Source organism: Cucumis melo, chromosome 5 (assembly GCF_025177605.1).
Source record: "Cucumis melo cultivar AY chromosome 5, USDA_Cmelo_AY_1.0, whole genome shotgun sequence".
Taxonomy (NCBI): Eukaryota; Viridiplantae; Streptophyta; class Magnoliopsida; order Cucurbitales; family Cucurbitaceae; genus Cucumis; species Cucumis melo.
The window spans coordinates 27,571,163-27,583,684 of NC_066861.1; the positions used below are offsets into that span (position 1 = coordinate 27,571,163).

At 32.5% G+C, this 12,522-nt stretch overlaps 1 protein-coding gene across 4 annotated transcripts; it reads left to right on the plus strand.

The window, feature by feature from the left end:
• The first annotated feature begins 905 nt into the window (after positions 1 to 905).
• LOC103495606 (isomultiflorenol synthase-like) lies at positions 906 to 10,798 on the plus strand. Of its 4 annotated transcripts, none has more exons than XM_051084763.1 (15): positions 906 to 1,192; positions 2,028 to 2,303; positions 2,607 to 2,795; positions 3,229 to 3,313; positions 3,474 to 3,640; positions 3,742 to 3,933; positions 5,141 to 5,374; positions 6,630 to 6,752; positions 6,850 to 7,005; positions 8,572 to 8,618; positions 8,739 to 8,882; positions 9,305 to 9,482; positions 9,882 to 9,962; positions 10,441 to 10,524; positions 10,650 to 10,798. In XM_051084763.1, the coding sequence occupies exons 1-15, from the start codon at positions 992 to 994 to the stop codon at positions 10,773 to 10,775; spliced, it is 2,283 nt and encodes a 760-aa protein (XP_050940720.1). In that variant the 5' UTR covers positions 906 to 991; the 3' UTR covers positions 10,776 to 10,798. The 4 variants fall into 4 exon arrangements, with proteins under 4 accessions (XP_050940720.1, XP_050940721.1, XP_050940722.1 ...); XM_051084764.1 differs by having other exon boundaries at positions 937 to 1,166; XM_051084766.1 differs by lacking the exon at positions 906 to 1,192 and having other exon boundaries at positions 2,154 to 2,303; positions 2,597 to 2,795.
• The last annotated feature ends 1,724 nt before the right edge of the window (positions 10,799 to 12,522 follow it).

Below are 12,522 nucleotides of genomic sequence, written 5' to 3' on the forward strand. Positions count from 1 at the left end.
TATACATTTTAGGAATCTTTTCTTCAAACTATTGAAGTTGTGAGAATGTCAAATGATTGTATCATATAATTCAATTTAACTATTAATAGTATTGACAAACGCCAATACTACTTATTATCTTCTTTTCATCCTTAACTTTTTTTTCAATATACATCGGTTTATCATTGACATGCAGGCTTTTATCAATGATATATAATAGAAGCATATTACTGATAGCAGCTTATCTCAAATATAAGATGTCAACTGTGTATTCTATTATCACCGATAGATTTATCAACGACAATCTTGTTTCACTCGATAGACTTCTATCACAAGATATAGGTGGTACTTCTATCACTAACTAATAAAAATCTAAGCTATGAATGTTAAAATTATATTGAATCAACAGCAATTCATATGAATTCCACAAAATATAGTGATACATGCACTTCTATCATTAATAGAAATCTAGCTAAGGACAACAACAATAATGATAGAGGTCTAGCTAAGGACAACAACAATAATTCACATGAGTGCCACCAACAATATAATAACTTCCGCATCAAGTAAAGAATTAAATGAACGCTATCAACATAATTTTCACGCATGTATTGAATCCTATCATAGACCTTAGATAACCATTATTGTTAATATGAAACAATTGAATCTTATTCAACGTAACACATTTTAGGAGTAAAAATTAATTTTTTTCCCCAAATCTTTAAACTGAAAAGTCATGTAGCTTTCTAAGAAATCTAATAATTGATGAATAGTACTATTGGGATTTGAAGTCAGTCCATTAGTTAACTATGCCCAAGTGGACAAATGAAAAACTGTGCATGCAGTGCAAGGTACGTAGCAGAATACCTGTCTCTCCTTTAATTTGGTAGTTGCAATTAAGAAAGAAAATTAATTTCGTACCATTGTATATAGGTTTGCTTTTCTCCCCTTTCCCATATACGAGTTCTAATCTAATTTTGTTGGTAGTTTTTCTTCGAATGCAAGATCGATCATGTGGAGGCTTAAGGTAGGTGAGAGTGGGAATGATCCTTACATCTATTCTGTGAACAACTTCGTAGGAAGACAAATATGGGAATTTGACCCAAATGCTGGAACTCCTGAAGAGCGAGCCGAAGTTGAGCGTGTTCGCTACAATTTCACCAAAAATCGTCGCAAAGGTTTTCCAAGTGCGGACTTATTTTGGCGCCTCCAAGTAACACCATTCTTCAAGCTTTTAAGAATATACCTATGTTTACTTTTTTGTGGTTTCAATTTGATAATTTTAGTTTTGGAAAATAAAATTTAAAAGTTCTTATTCTACATTAATTAATTCAGTATTTCTATTTTCAAAAATATAGCAAGTGAGCTAATTTAGTTACAAACATAGCAAAATTTTGATGTCTGTCAATGATACACCTAGATAAATATCTATCACTTATCGACATTAAAATTTTGCAATATTCGAAAATATTTTAGTAGTTTTGACCTTTAAAAATAGTTTACTTATTTTTCTTTTAATTATTTTAAAAAAGAATTATAATGGACAATAATTTTAGGAATAATTATCAATTGCATACGATATTTTAAAAACGTTGCAATTATAGCAAAGTCAATCAAGTGTTGATAGACTTTTATGGTCTATCAATGATGACTTTTATCATTGATAGACTCTAATAGATTTTTCTAAATTCGTAATATTTTAAAAAAATATTGCTATGTACTCACAGATTAAATCTAATATTGTTATAGATTTTGCTAATATTCGTTATCTTTGCCATGGTTGCTATTTTAAATATTACATGACATATTTAAAATAAATATGCTTCTGTCTTACCTTCCTTTTCTCTCCCTCTCCATCTCCTCCCTCCACAGTCTTCGAAATTTAATTATATCTGCAACATATTAAGTTATATCCAAAAGAAAAAAAATGAATACATTGCTATCTATACTCATTTGGTATCTTTAATTTTAATTCAAGTTATTGGATTACAAATTCGTATGGATTTTGAATGGAAAAACAATAATTAATTGAAATGATATGGGTGCAGTTTCTTAGAGAGAAAAAGTTCAAACAAAGTATACCACAAGAGAAAGTAGAAGATGGAGAAGAAATAAGTTATGAAAAGGCATCAAATGCAATGAGAAGAGGAGCACATTTCCTAGCAGCCATACAAGCAAGTGATGGGCATTGGCCAAGTGAAACATCAGGCCCTCAATTTTACTTGTGTCCTATGCTAATTTGCATCTACATTATGGGTATAATGGACACAATATTGAGTCCTGAGCACAAGAAAGAAATGTTGCGTTATGTCTATAACCATCAGGTAAACCATATTCTCTTATCATCTAAATTTATAAATTTCAAAAGTATATAGTGGTGAATAATGTGAAATACTATACAAAAAAAAAAGTTCACTTTTTTAAAGTGAATTTAGCTCAACTAGCATATCAACTCTTCTCATTCTCTATTGTACTATTGTACTGAAAAAAATAAAAACAAAACTCACTTCGGGCATGTTATATAGAACTTTTTTGGAGGATCATATTCTTTTTACCCATATGTTTCACTAAAGAACCACACAGCTGGAGAGGCAGAGTAAATAATTGATAACTATAGTACTTTGCAGAACGAAGATGGAGGATGGGGGTTGCATGTAGGTGGTCACAGTAACATGTTCTGCACTACCTTTAATTACATCTCTTTGCGTTTACTTGGGGAAGGACCTGAGGTTGAAGAACTTTCGAAATCCAGAAATTGGATACGACACCATGGTGGTGTCACCTCGATACCTTCTTGGGGAAAGACATGGCTCTCGGTATAAATATCAATTTCATCTCCATATTGTAAATTTTTTTAAAAAAATTTAATACCTATTTTTATAAAGTCTAATGTTAGTTATATAGTACACAGGTACATTCTGTTTCATTGATATACCAAATAGGATGTATAACAGTTGGCATATAATATACCAAAACATAAAAGTACACCTGCTCATACACAAATAAGGGTAAAATCATAAAAATAAAAAATTGGAAATCTAGTTTTTTTATTATTATTTATTTATTATTATTATTATTTTTGCTATATGTGCAATTTTAGAAGATCATCATTGCTATATTCATAAATACTTTAATATTTTTTTGTACTTTTAAGAAATTTTAACCTATTTTTCACTTTCTTATTGACTCCATCCCCTATTATATTACAAAATGTTTGTCTTACATATTTTGACTTTGAATAATGTAAAGATATTAAACGTGTTCGATTGGTCCGGAAGCAATCCCATGCCTCCTGAATATTGGATGTTACCCAATTGGCTTCCCATTCACCCATGTAAGTTCAACTTTCAACTAGAACCTAAACTAAATTAATTATAATATTCATCATATTATATACATCTATTCAAGCTTTTATATATATATATATATATATATACATACATATACATACATGAAACCTTTGATTTTGATCGATGATAACTTGATTCATACAGCAAACATGATGTGTTACACTCGAATCACCTACATGTCCATGTCTTATTTGTATGGCAAAAGGTTTCAAGCACCACTAACCTCTTTTGTATTACAATTAAGAGATGAACTTCACACTCAACCTTACCATCAAATTAATTGGAAGAAAGCTCGTCACATGTGTGCTATGGTATGATGCTATATATCCTTCACTACTCTATATATTTAATTACTTAGCTAGGCCACACCAATTTATATATTATATATGTGTGTGTATGATTAATATTGCAGGAAGATTTGTACCTTCCACGTCCCATTGTTCAAGACTTGCTTTGGGACACTCTTTATTTACTTAGTGAACCACTCATAAGTCGATGGCCTTTTAATAAATTGATTCGTCAAAAAGCCTTGAATGAGACTATGAAACATATTCATTATGAGGATGAAAATAGTCGCTACGTTACCATTGGCTGCATCGAAAAGGTTTCATATCTCAACTCTAGCTCATCGCTAGTTTCTCTCTGTATATTTTGTTTTGATTAACATGCATCACTTTTGAATTAAAAGCTAACTATCTTGGTATACCTATAGATCCCTCGATTTATAGTATCTTTAACATTTATAGGTTTTTTTTTTTTTTTTGGAAAATGATACGATGGGTCAGTAGGAGCACTCGAAAATCTACACTTGGTAGACACCCCCTTTAACGCCCTCATCATCCCCACTTCATTAATATAATTGGAAAAAGTACAACACGTAGCAAGGATGACAAAACAAAAAGCAAAGGGCTAGAGACAAACTCAAAGCAAGGAGAGAATAAAAAACATTAAGATTAATGGCAATAGTGCCATTAATGTGTTAGTACATTTGTGTTAAGAGTAGGGACCTTTCTCTGGACAACATCAATTGTGTTAGTACATTTGTGCAGTAGGAACCAAATGAAAAATCTACATTTTTTTGGGAATCTTGGATTTCCAAAGTTTCTTGAAAATCCCGGCATTGTTTGCATTGTTCATGTCAGCTTCAAGTGCAATGGCCTTTTTAACGGATGCAATTGAGAAGGTGCCATTTTGATTTAAAGCTACAGATGGGGATGCTTACATTACTTTGTATAATAAACTTGTTTAAATAGTTTTAGTTTATATATCTTCAAATGTCCAATTTTATTTTATTTTTAATAAATATTAAATTTAGTTCCTCGTTCGAAATACAAATTTGTCTACTTGGCATGTGTTAGCATGCCCTATTGCAAAGTTTCTTAAGATGTGAAGGGCTCCCTGAGGCATTTACGTACACAAATTGCAACTCACATACAAGTGAAGTCTTACTGTCTGGTGTCTGGAGTGTGGTTAAGATAGTAAATAAGAATGAGTCAGATTTAATTGAAGTTCCCTTTTTTGTTGAGGATGCAAAAGATTTGATGAGGAACTCTTGGAAAATGTTTTTTTTAAGCATTTTCATTTGTCTCTCAATGTGTTTTAAGCATTTTCAATTGTCTCTCAATGTGTTCTCGCTCACAGCCTAACAACAAAAGCCTTGAATGAGAGAATTTCTGATGTTCTAATTTTTCCATACCCTTAACGGTTCTCGTTACTCATATCTTGTGACGATGTCATTCTATAGTTCTGTTTGCTATCTTGTTCCACTAATAATAATAAAAATTCTCAAAGTTATGGTTTTTTACCCACAGCCTCTATGCATGCTTGCTTGCTGGATTGAAGATCCAAATAGTGAAAGTGTGAAGAAGCATTTAGCCAGACTTCCTGATTATTTCTGGATGGCTGAAGATGGTATGAAAATACAAAGTTTTGGTAGCCAATCGTGGGATGCTGCTTTCGCCATGGGAGCTCTGCTTTCTTGTAATATCACACATGAAATTGAGACTACCCTCAACAATGGCCATCAATTCATCAAGAACTCTCAGGTGATTAAATAAATGCTAATTAATTTTTGTAAATAACTCAGACGTTATTTTAAATCTTTGGATGGAACTCTAAATCTTTTTTAGATTATTTAGGATAAAAAGTATTTCTCAAGTGCATTTTTGCATTTTAAATAATTTTTGGACGGAACTCTCTAGTTAAATTTTCAGGACATTATTTTAAATGGCAAGACTTCTAAAAATATTTATAAGTACAGTAAAATATCACGATCTATTTTGGTCGCCAAACTTCTAAAAAATATTTATAATAAAATATGAACAGTTTTAATGATATAGGACAATTGTTCCCACTCATTTATATAAAGTTCTAAACTATAGTAACATGACATGAAAATAAACAATTAATACATCAACATTTGTTAACCCAATTCGATGAATATGCATCTACATCTAAAGGCTATTTGCCCGGAATAGAAGATTGCATTAATCACGTCAAATACAACAAGTGTTGAATACATAGTTATGATTGAAAAACAGCACTTCTACACAATTATTAATGTACTGTTCTAGAACTGTTTCAACATAACTCTCCTTAATTGCAAGCAACAGAACTCTCCTTAATTGCAGCACCAATCAATGATGTATTCAACTTCAATTCCAGTTCATTTAAAACTTTCTTCTATCAAATTTTTCTTCAAAAACGCCACAGAGGAACTTACCGTAATTGGTATTTATCCTTAATCCTTTCAAGCACGTCAAAAAAAGTCGATCGACTTAAGTTACAAATATATAAGGGAAGATCTTAACCACTCGTGGGTCATTTTTTATGTCAATTCTTTAACTAATACGATGAAATAAAATAGGGGAGATCAATTTGTTAACATATAATATTTATAAGTATAGTAAAATATCACAATCTATTTGGGTTGTTGGTCACTATTTTTTATCACCAACCTCTAGTTATCGGTTCCTCCGATCAATCCCTACTTAACAATCAGTGACCAAAAACTGGTGAGCCATCGTGGAAGTAATGCTTGGTCCTTTTGGTCGTTGATAGTAGTTATCAGTGGGCATTGGTGGCTTGCGACAGCGTGTAGTGGTCGCCATGGTGTGAGTGAACGTAGAAAGATATAGAAGGCCGTAATTTTTTTATATATTATGGAAATTTTGGAGGGATAGTCTTGGGGTAGTACCTATTTTTTAAAATTAAATACTTAAAAAATCAATCCAAACACACACTCAATGTTGCTTTGTGCCTTACCCAGACTTATAAGTTATATGTTGAGAGAAATTGTAGGTTAGAAACAATCCTTCAGGTGACTATAAAAGTATGTTCCGCCATATGTCTAAAGGATCTTGGACGTTTTCAGACTGTGATCATGGATGGCAAGTTTCTGATTGCACTGCTGAGAACTTAAAGGTATGGCTTCAAATTTCACTTAATTCATTACTTTCCACACATTAATGCAGCCTATGACTATTAATAATATTTAATCAAACTTGTAAAAATTTTCTAGTGTTGCCTACTTCTCTCCTTGCTACCACCTGAAATAGTTGGCGAAAAAATGGAACCAGAACGTCTCTACGATGCTGTTAATGTCATCCTAAGCATGCAAAGCAAAAATGGGGGTTTACCAGCCTGGGAACCAGCATCAAGTTACTACTGGATGGAGGTATATGAAAAAGAAAAATATTTATATGCATCCCGGGAGCTAACACCCATTATTTTTATAGTTCATGGTCCAACAATAGTTTGAGTTACAAAACTTTCCCTTTTTCTTTTTCTTTTAACATTTGCATTTAAAAATGAGTAAAGAAACGTTGTCTTAACCCCTTTCTCTTCCTTTAATATTATAATATATATTTGTTCTTTTCTTAAAAAAATATACGTTTGCACACGTACCCATACACTTTTGCTAGGTGAACACCCTTTAACACCCTCATCAGTTTCATTAATATAATCAAAGATAGTACAGGAAGCAGGAAGAGTACATGAAAAAGCTAGAGATAAGCCCATAACAAGGGACCCAAAAGGCTAAACAAAAGCATGAATATTTAAAGCAATAGAACTGGAGTAGTAATTTGCAAAGTTGCAAAGAGCTTTGATCTAGTAGATCAAAGACCTGGCTGTGAGAGCAGGAACGTCATCCCAAATTCACAAGTGGATCTTTCCTCTTCCCTTGAATATTTCTTTCGAGCCATAAGGACCAAAATAACACAGCAATGACGTTGAAAGTGATAGCCCATCTTTTGTTCTTCTGATTGATAGAGCAAATCCCTTTGCATAAAGATTTTACGCTGTCCTGTATATTCTGCCAATGTATCAGTTTCCCAGCCCTCTTCTAAAGTTCCGGACAGTTTCGCAAGAGATGAAAATATGGTCTAAGATTTCCCACTTCTTTTTGCAAAGATAGCACAATTTGGATTGAGGTGCAAATTAGGAAGACGCCTTTGAAGTTTATTTATGGTATTAATACATTCATACAGGAGAGTCCAAATGAAGAACTTACATTTCTTAGGGATGGTGGACTTCCATAAATTTTGAAAATATGGAAGAGTTGATTCTTTCACCATTATTCTGTTCACCAACCTGTAATACTCATTTGATGGATGCTATGTTAAACTGCCCATCCGAATTAAGATTCCATAAGGGTATTGGTACCCCTGTTTATGTCTGGGGTATAAAATATGCAACCTTAACTAAGTCCAGAAGTTTTCTTTAACTGTATCTAAATGCAAGATGTCTTAAATGTATGGATATCATAATTATTTTAGAATTATGTTTAAGTATGAAAAATCTAAATAAATAAGTCAAAAGTAAAATCTAAAAATATCCTAGCATTACTTCGGGTTTCAAGTTCAAAATCTAGAGAATTCCTTTAGGTAATGAAATACTCACAGAAATATCTAAGAAAGTCTAGAACAATCTTTCGCACTTGGGCACAAAAGATCTCTCACCTATCAATATTTATATGTCTTTAGAAAAACTAAAGATAAAGTTAGACAAACTGAAGAAAAAAAGTTGTGAGCAACTATTAAGAAAATAAAAGGTCCGCTTACAAAAAGTGTTCCTGGTGTGATATGACGGATGTGTCAACCTAGTCAAAATATTTAGAAAATATTTGAGAGTACTAAATGATCTGTCTTACCGATTTTCTTTAAAAAAAAAAGTGTAGGTTAACTTTCTTCAACAGATATATTGTGTATCTTTAAACTCATTCTACCTTGTGCTTAATTAGTGGTTGAATCCAGTGGAATTTCTTGAAGACCTAATCATCGAGCACGAGTACGATTTTTCATTAATTAATTTTCATTCTACTAAATTAATTTTTTTTTAATTTTATTTGATTAAACCTAATAATTAAGTTAATTAATATTATTCTGAATTTATGAATATTATTTTCAGACATGTGGAGTGCACCTCATCGGCATTACAAGCCATACTTTTATTTAGGAAACAATACCCATCACATAGAAAGGAAGAGATCAATAATTTTATCAACAAGGCTATTCAATTTCTTCTGGACACACAACTGCCTGATGGTTCTTGGTAACCCTATTTATTATTACACATAATGGGTACTGACATTTTTGTACAAATTACCCAAGTTTCACTTCAAAATCTGGTTTGACTCTCATTTTGAAAACAATTAAGAAAATCCTAATTGTCAAGCTTAGCATGTGGAAATATTATTGTATTAGATTAGCTGATCACCAAGTACAAAACAAGAGAGTCTGTGTGAATGTGAGAGGGAGTGATGAAAGCAAAAGAGTTATACAACTCCTGGTCTTAGGCGATTATATGTAGATGTGCCTTTTGATCCCGCCGCCCTTTTATGATTTGTTAAAAAAAGTTAAGAGTTTTATTTTCAAAATCTAGGTCAAACGAAATTTTCCAACATGAGATTTTAGTCATCGTTACAAAAATTTTCTAGAGAAAGTTTCAAGCATTGTGTGCGTATACATATATAGGTATGGAAATTGGGGGATTTGCTATATATATGGAACATGGTTTGCACTCAAGGCATTGTCAATGGCGGGGAAGACTTATGAAAATTGTGAAGCACTTCGAAAAGGAGCTAATTTTCTACTTAACATACAAAATTCAGAAGGAGGGTTTGGAGAGAGCTACATGTCATGTAGCAAGAAGGTAACACATGTATATTTATTTTTTTAACTTACTTTCTACCATCAGTGTAGAGATACAAAAATTTAGTGTCAATTATATGAAAATTTTGTCATTTGTTTTCAGAGTTGCAATAATATTACTTTTAACTTTTCATGATAATTCATTATAGGGTATTATCGTAGAACCTCGTTCGAGATTCTACATGTTATTCAAAATTCTAAAAGATTTGTTGGTAATTTGAAATATTAATATGGATGTTATTTAAACAATATTCTTCATCTATATATATATATATATATATATATATATAATTTAACCAATTATAAATTATTGTATCAATTATATGGGGGTAGCGTATATATGTACATACTTTGTATATTATATATTGATTGGATTATTATTATTGGATGCACCACATAGAGATACATACCGTTGGATGGGAAACGATCAAATTTGGTGCAAACGGCATGGGGTTTGATGGGTTTGATATTTGCTGGACAGGCAAGTTCCTTTTCACTTATAAAAACATGTTGTTACACCTCCTTGAATGCTTTTGAATGTAATTTTCATATAATCAAGACTTATCTTGAATGCTTAAAAGATGTTTTAGAGTATGAAAAGTATTTGTTTCTTCCACGAAGATCTGCTCCTTATGGGAAGGGACTAAGAAAAATTTCCTGTTGGCTAAGTGGGGATGGAGACAGAATTTATTTTCTTTCTCAGTCTCTCCCTTTTTCTGTCTTTGCTTTGTATGACTCTTTTTTCAATTTATTATTTTTTATTTATTATTTCAATTCCGTTCTCTGCAAAATAAAACAAACAATTTTACAGAGATGGAGACTTAACAGGAAGTGGAGATCCTAGATGGGAAACAAACCCCCAATAATCCACCCTTGATCTCCTCGAGCATCTCTATTTTAAAATTGTCTTGAAAAATAATTTGCTTCAAAATAACACTAATGAAATACTTAATTAACAGGCAAATATAGACCCCAATCCAATTCATCGTGCTGCCAAGGTTTTGATCAATTCTCAAACTGAAGATGGTGATTTTCCACAAGAGGTGATGAGTGCCATTTTTCTTTCTTTCTTTTCTTTTTTTTTTTCTCTTTTTCTTTTTTGGTTTCCTTCTAAAACATATATTCCTAACCAATATAATTAACAACTTCTGATTATTTACATGTGCAGGAAATTACTGGAGCATTCTGCAAAAATTGCACATTACACTATGCAGCATATAGAGAAGTTTTTCCAGTGATGGCATTGGGAGAATATTGTAACAACATTTCCCTGTTTTCTAATAAAAAACAATAAATTTGAGATTGGAATTAATTAAACCTATAAACTACATATTAATAAATATGCACATTTGGACTCAAAAAGAGAAAAAAGATGGAGACTTTTATACTATTATTATGAAAATGTGATGAAGTTCAGATGATGTCTAGAGCTTCTCTCGATAAGTACATCAAATTATAAAGAATTGGGCTAACCATCTTTTTTTCTATGTGGCAAGAGAATTAAGATATATATCAATAAATGTCAATGGGAATTTTTTTCTTCTCAAATTGACAAAGTATAGAGTACAATCTTTGCTTCCAAATCACTTATGCTTATTATCTTCGCGTATATGTATCTCAAAAGAAATTGCATAGCCACTTAACAAATAGTTGTACATGCATTATGAGAGAAGGTGATAGTGACAATAGCAGCTTATCAGAGAAGGCAGAAAAGAAAAAAATAGAGCAGGAGATCGAAATGACTGATAAGAAAAAGGGTAAGCAAATTTGTTGTGTTGACTCTCCCCCAAAGTTGAACTCTATCAACACAAAGAGGAAAGTTTCCTTTAGCTCCCCAAAGAACGAAACCTTTCACTACTCTGCCCAAGCTGCTCCCATAAAGGCTCTAAAAATAGGAAGTCCAATGGGTTATGCAAAAATATGTAGGGAAGCAAAAACCAAAAGGACAGAATTGCTCAAAAAGAAAAAAGTTTATAGAGTCAAGAGCCAAGACACCGAAGGAGAAACTTCTCAGACAAATAGACAAAATGAAAAAGGCAGAGATGACCTAAATGAGCTTAATCTGGTTATGGACCTTGGCCATATTTCTCCTCTTTCAGACATGGATTTCTCCAGCCCTGAAAGATCCTCGTACACCCCTTCACCAACAACTCCTACCGAGTCAAATATTGTGAAAGACAGTCTGGCAAATATGATCACGAGTGATCATGAAGAAAAAGGAAGGCAGAAAAGGGAGATAAAAGGAGATGAGACTGACGATGATGAATCAAGCTTCAAGAGGAAATTAACAAAATGGTTGAAAGAAAATAACCTTAGGCTTTCTGCTGTCTTTAATTCTCATTTTAACTCTACTTGTGATGATAGGGTGGAATCTGTTCCAAATGGGCCACAAAATTTAGATGTTGAAAATTTGACTGATGATGTAATAGATGGAAAGGAAAAAGACACTATGGGGTTGAATGTGTATCCATGAAGTTGATGTACTGGAATGTAAGAGGGCTTAGCTCGGCCCAAAAGAGAGCCCAAATAAAAGCAACTATATTTGTCTATTGTCAAGACTTTGTCATTCTAACTGAAACAAAACTTTCCTCTGTCTCAAAGAAAATTATAAAATCTCTATGGAGCCCAATTAGTATCAAATGGATTTTCCTTAAAGCCAATGGCCGATCAGGAGGCATTATTGTTATGTGGGATGATCAAAGACATTCAATTCAAAGTGTTTTTGAAGGAAAATTCTCTATCTCGGTCCAAATTTGTTACCAAAATGGTGTGTGCTGGTGGCTCTCTGCCATTTATGGTCCAGCTAAAAGAAAGAAAAGGCCTCTGTTTTTGGGAGGAACTCGACAACCTTAAAACTATCTGCCTTCCAAATTGGATTCTTGGGGGAGACTTTAATGTAATCAGCTGGAAGGAGGAGACATCTGCTAAAAATCCAGCTTCTCTAAGTATGAAGAGATTCAACACGTTCATCAGTAGTTGCAATTTAATCGACCCCCCCTCACAAATGCAAAGTTTACTTGGTCAAACCTCAGAGCACATGC

Bases quoted from the DNA above. Each gene is read 5' to 3' on its own strand.
- LOC103495606 (XM_051084763.1), top strand. From the start codon at position 992: ATGTGGAGGCTTAAGGTAGGTGAGAGTGGGAATGATCCTTACATCTAT. The intron at 3,641-3,741 runs GTATGATGCTAT...TTAATATTGCAG, and splicing joins CTCGTCACATGTGTGCTATG to GAAGATTTGTACCTTCCACG. The intron at 7,006-8,571 runs GTATATGAAAAA...GTGCTTAATTAG, and splicing joins CAAGTTACTACTGGATGGAG to TGGTTGAATCCAGTGGAATT.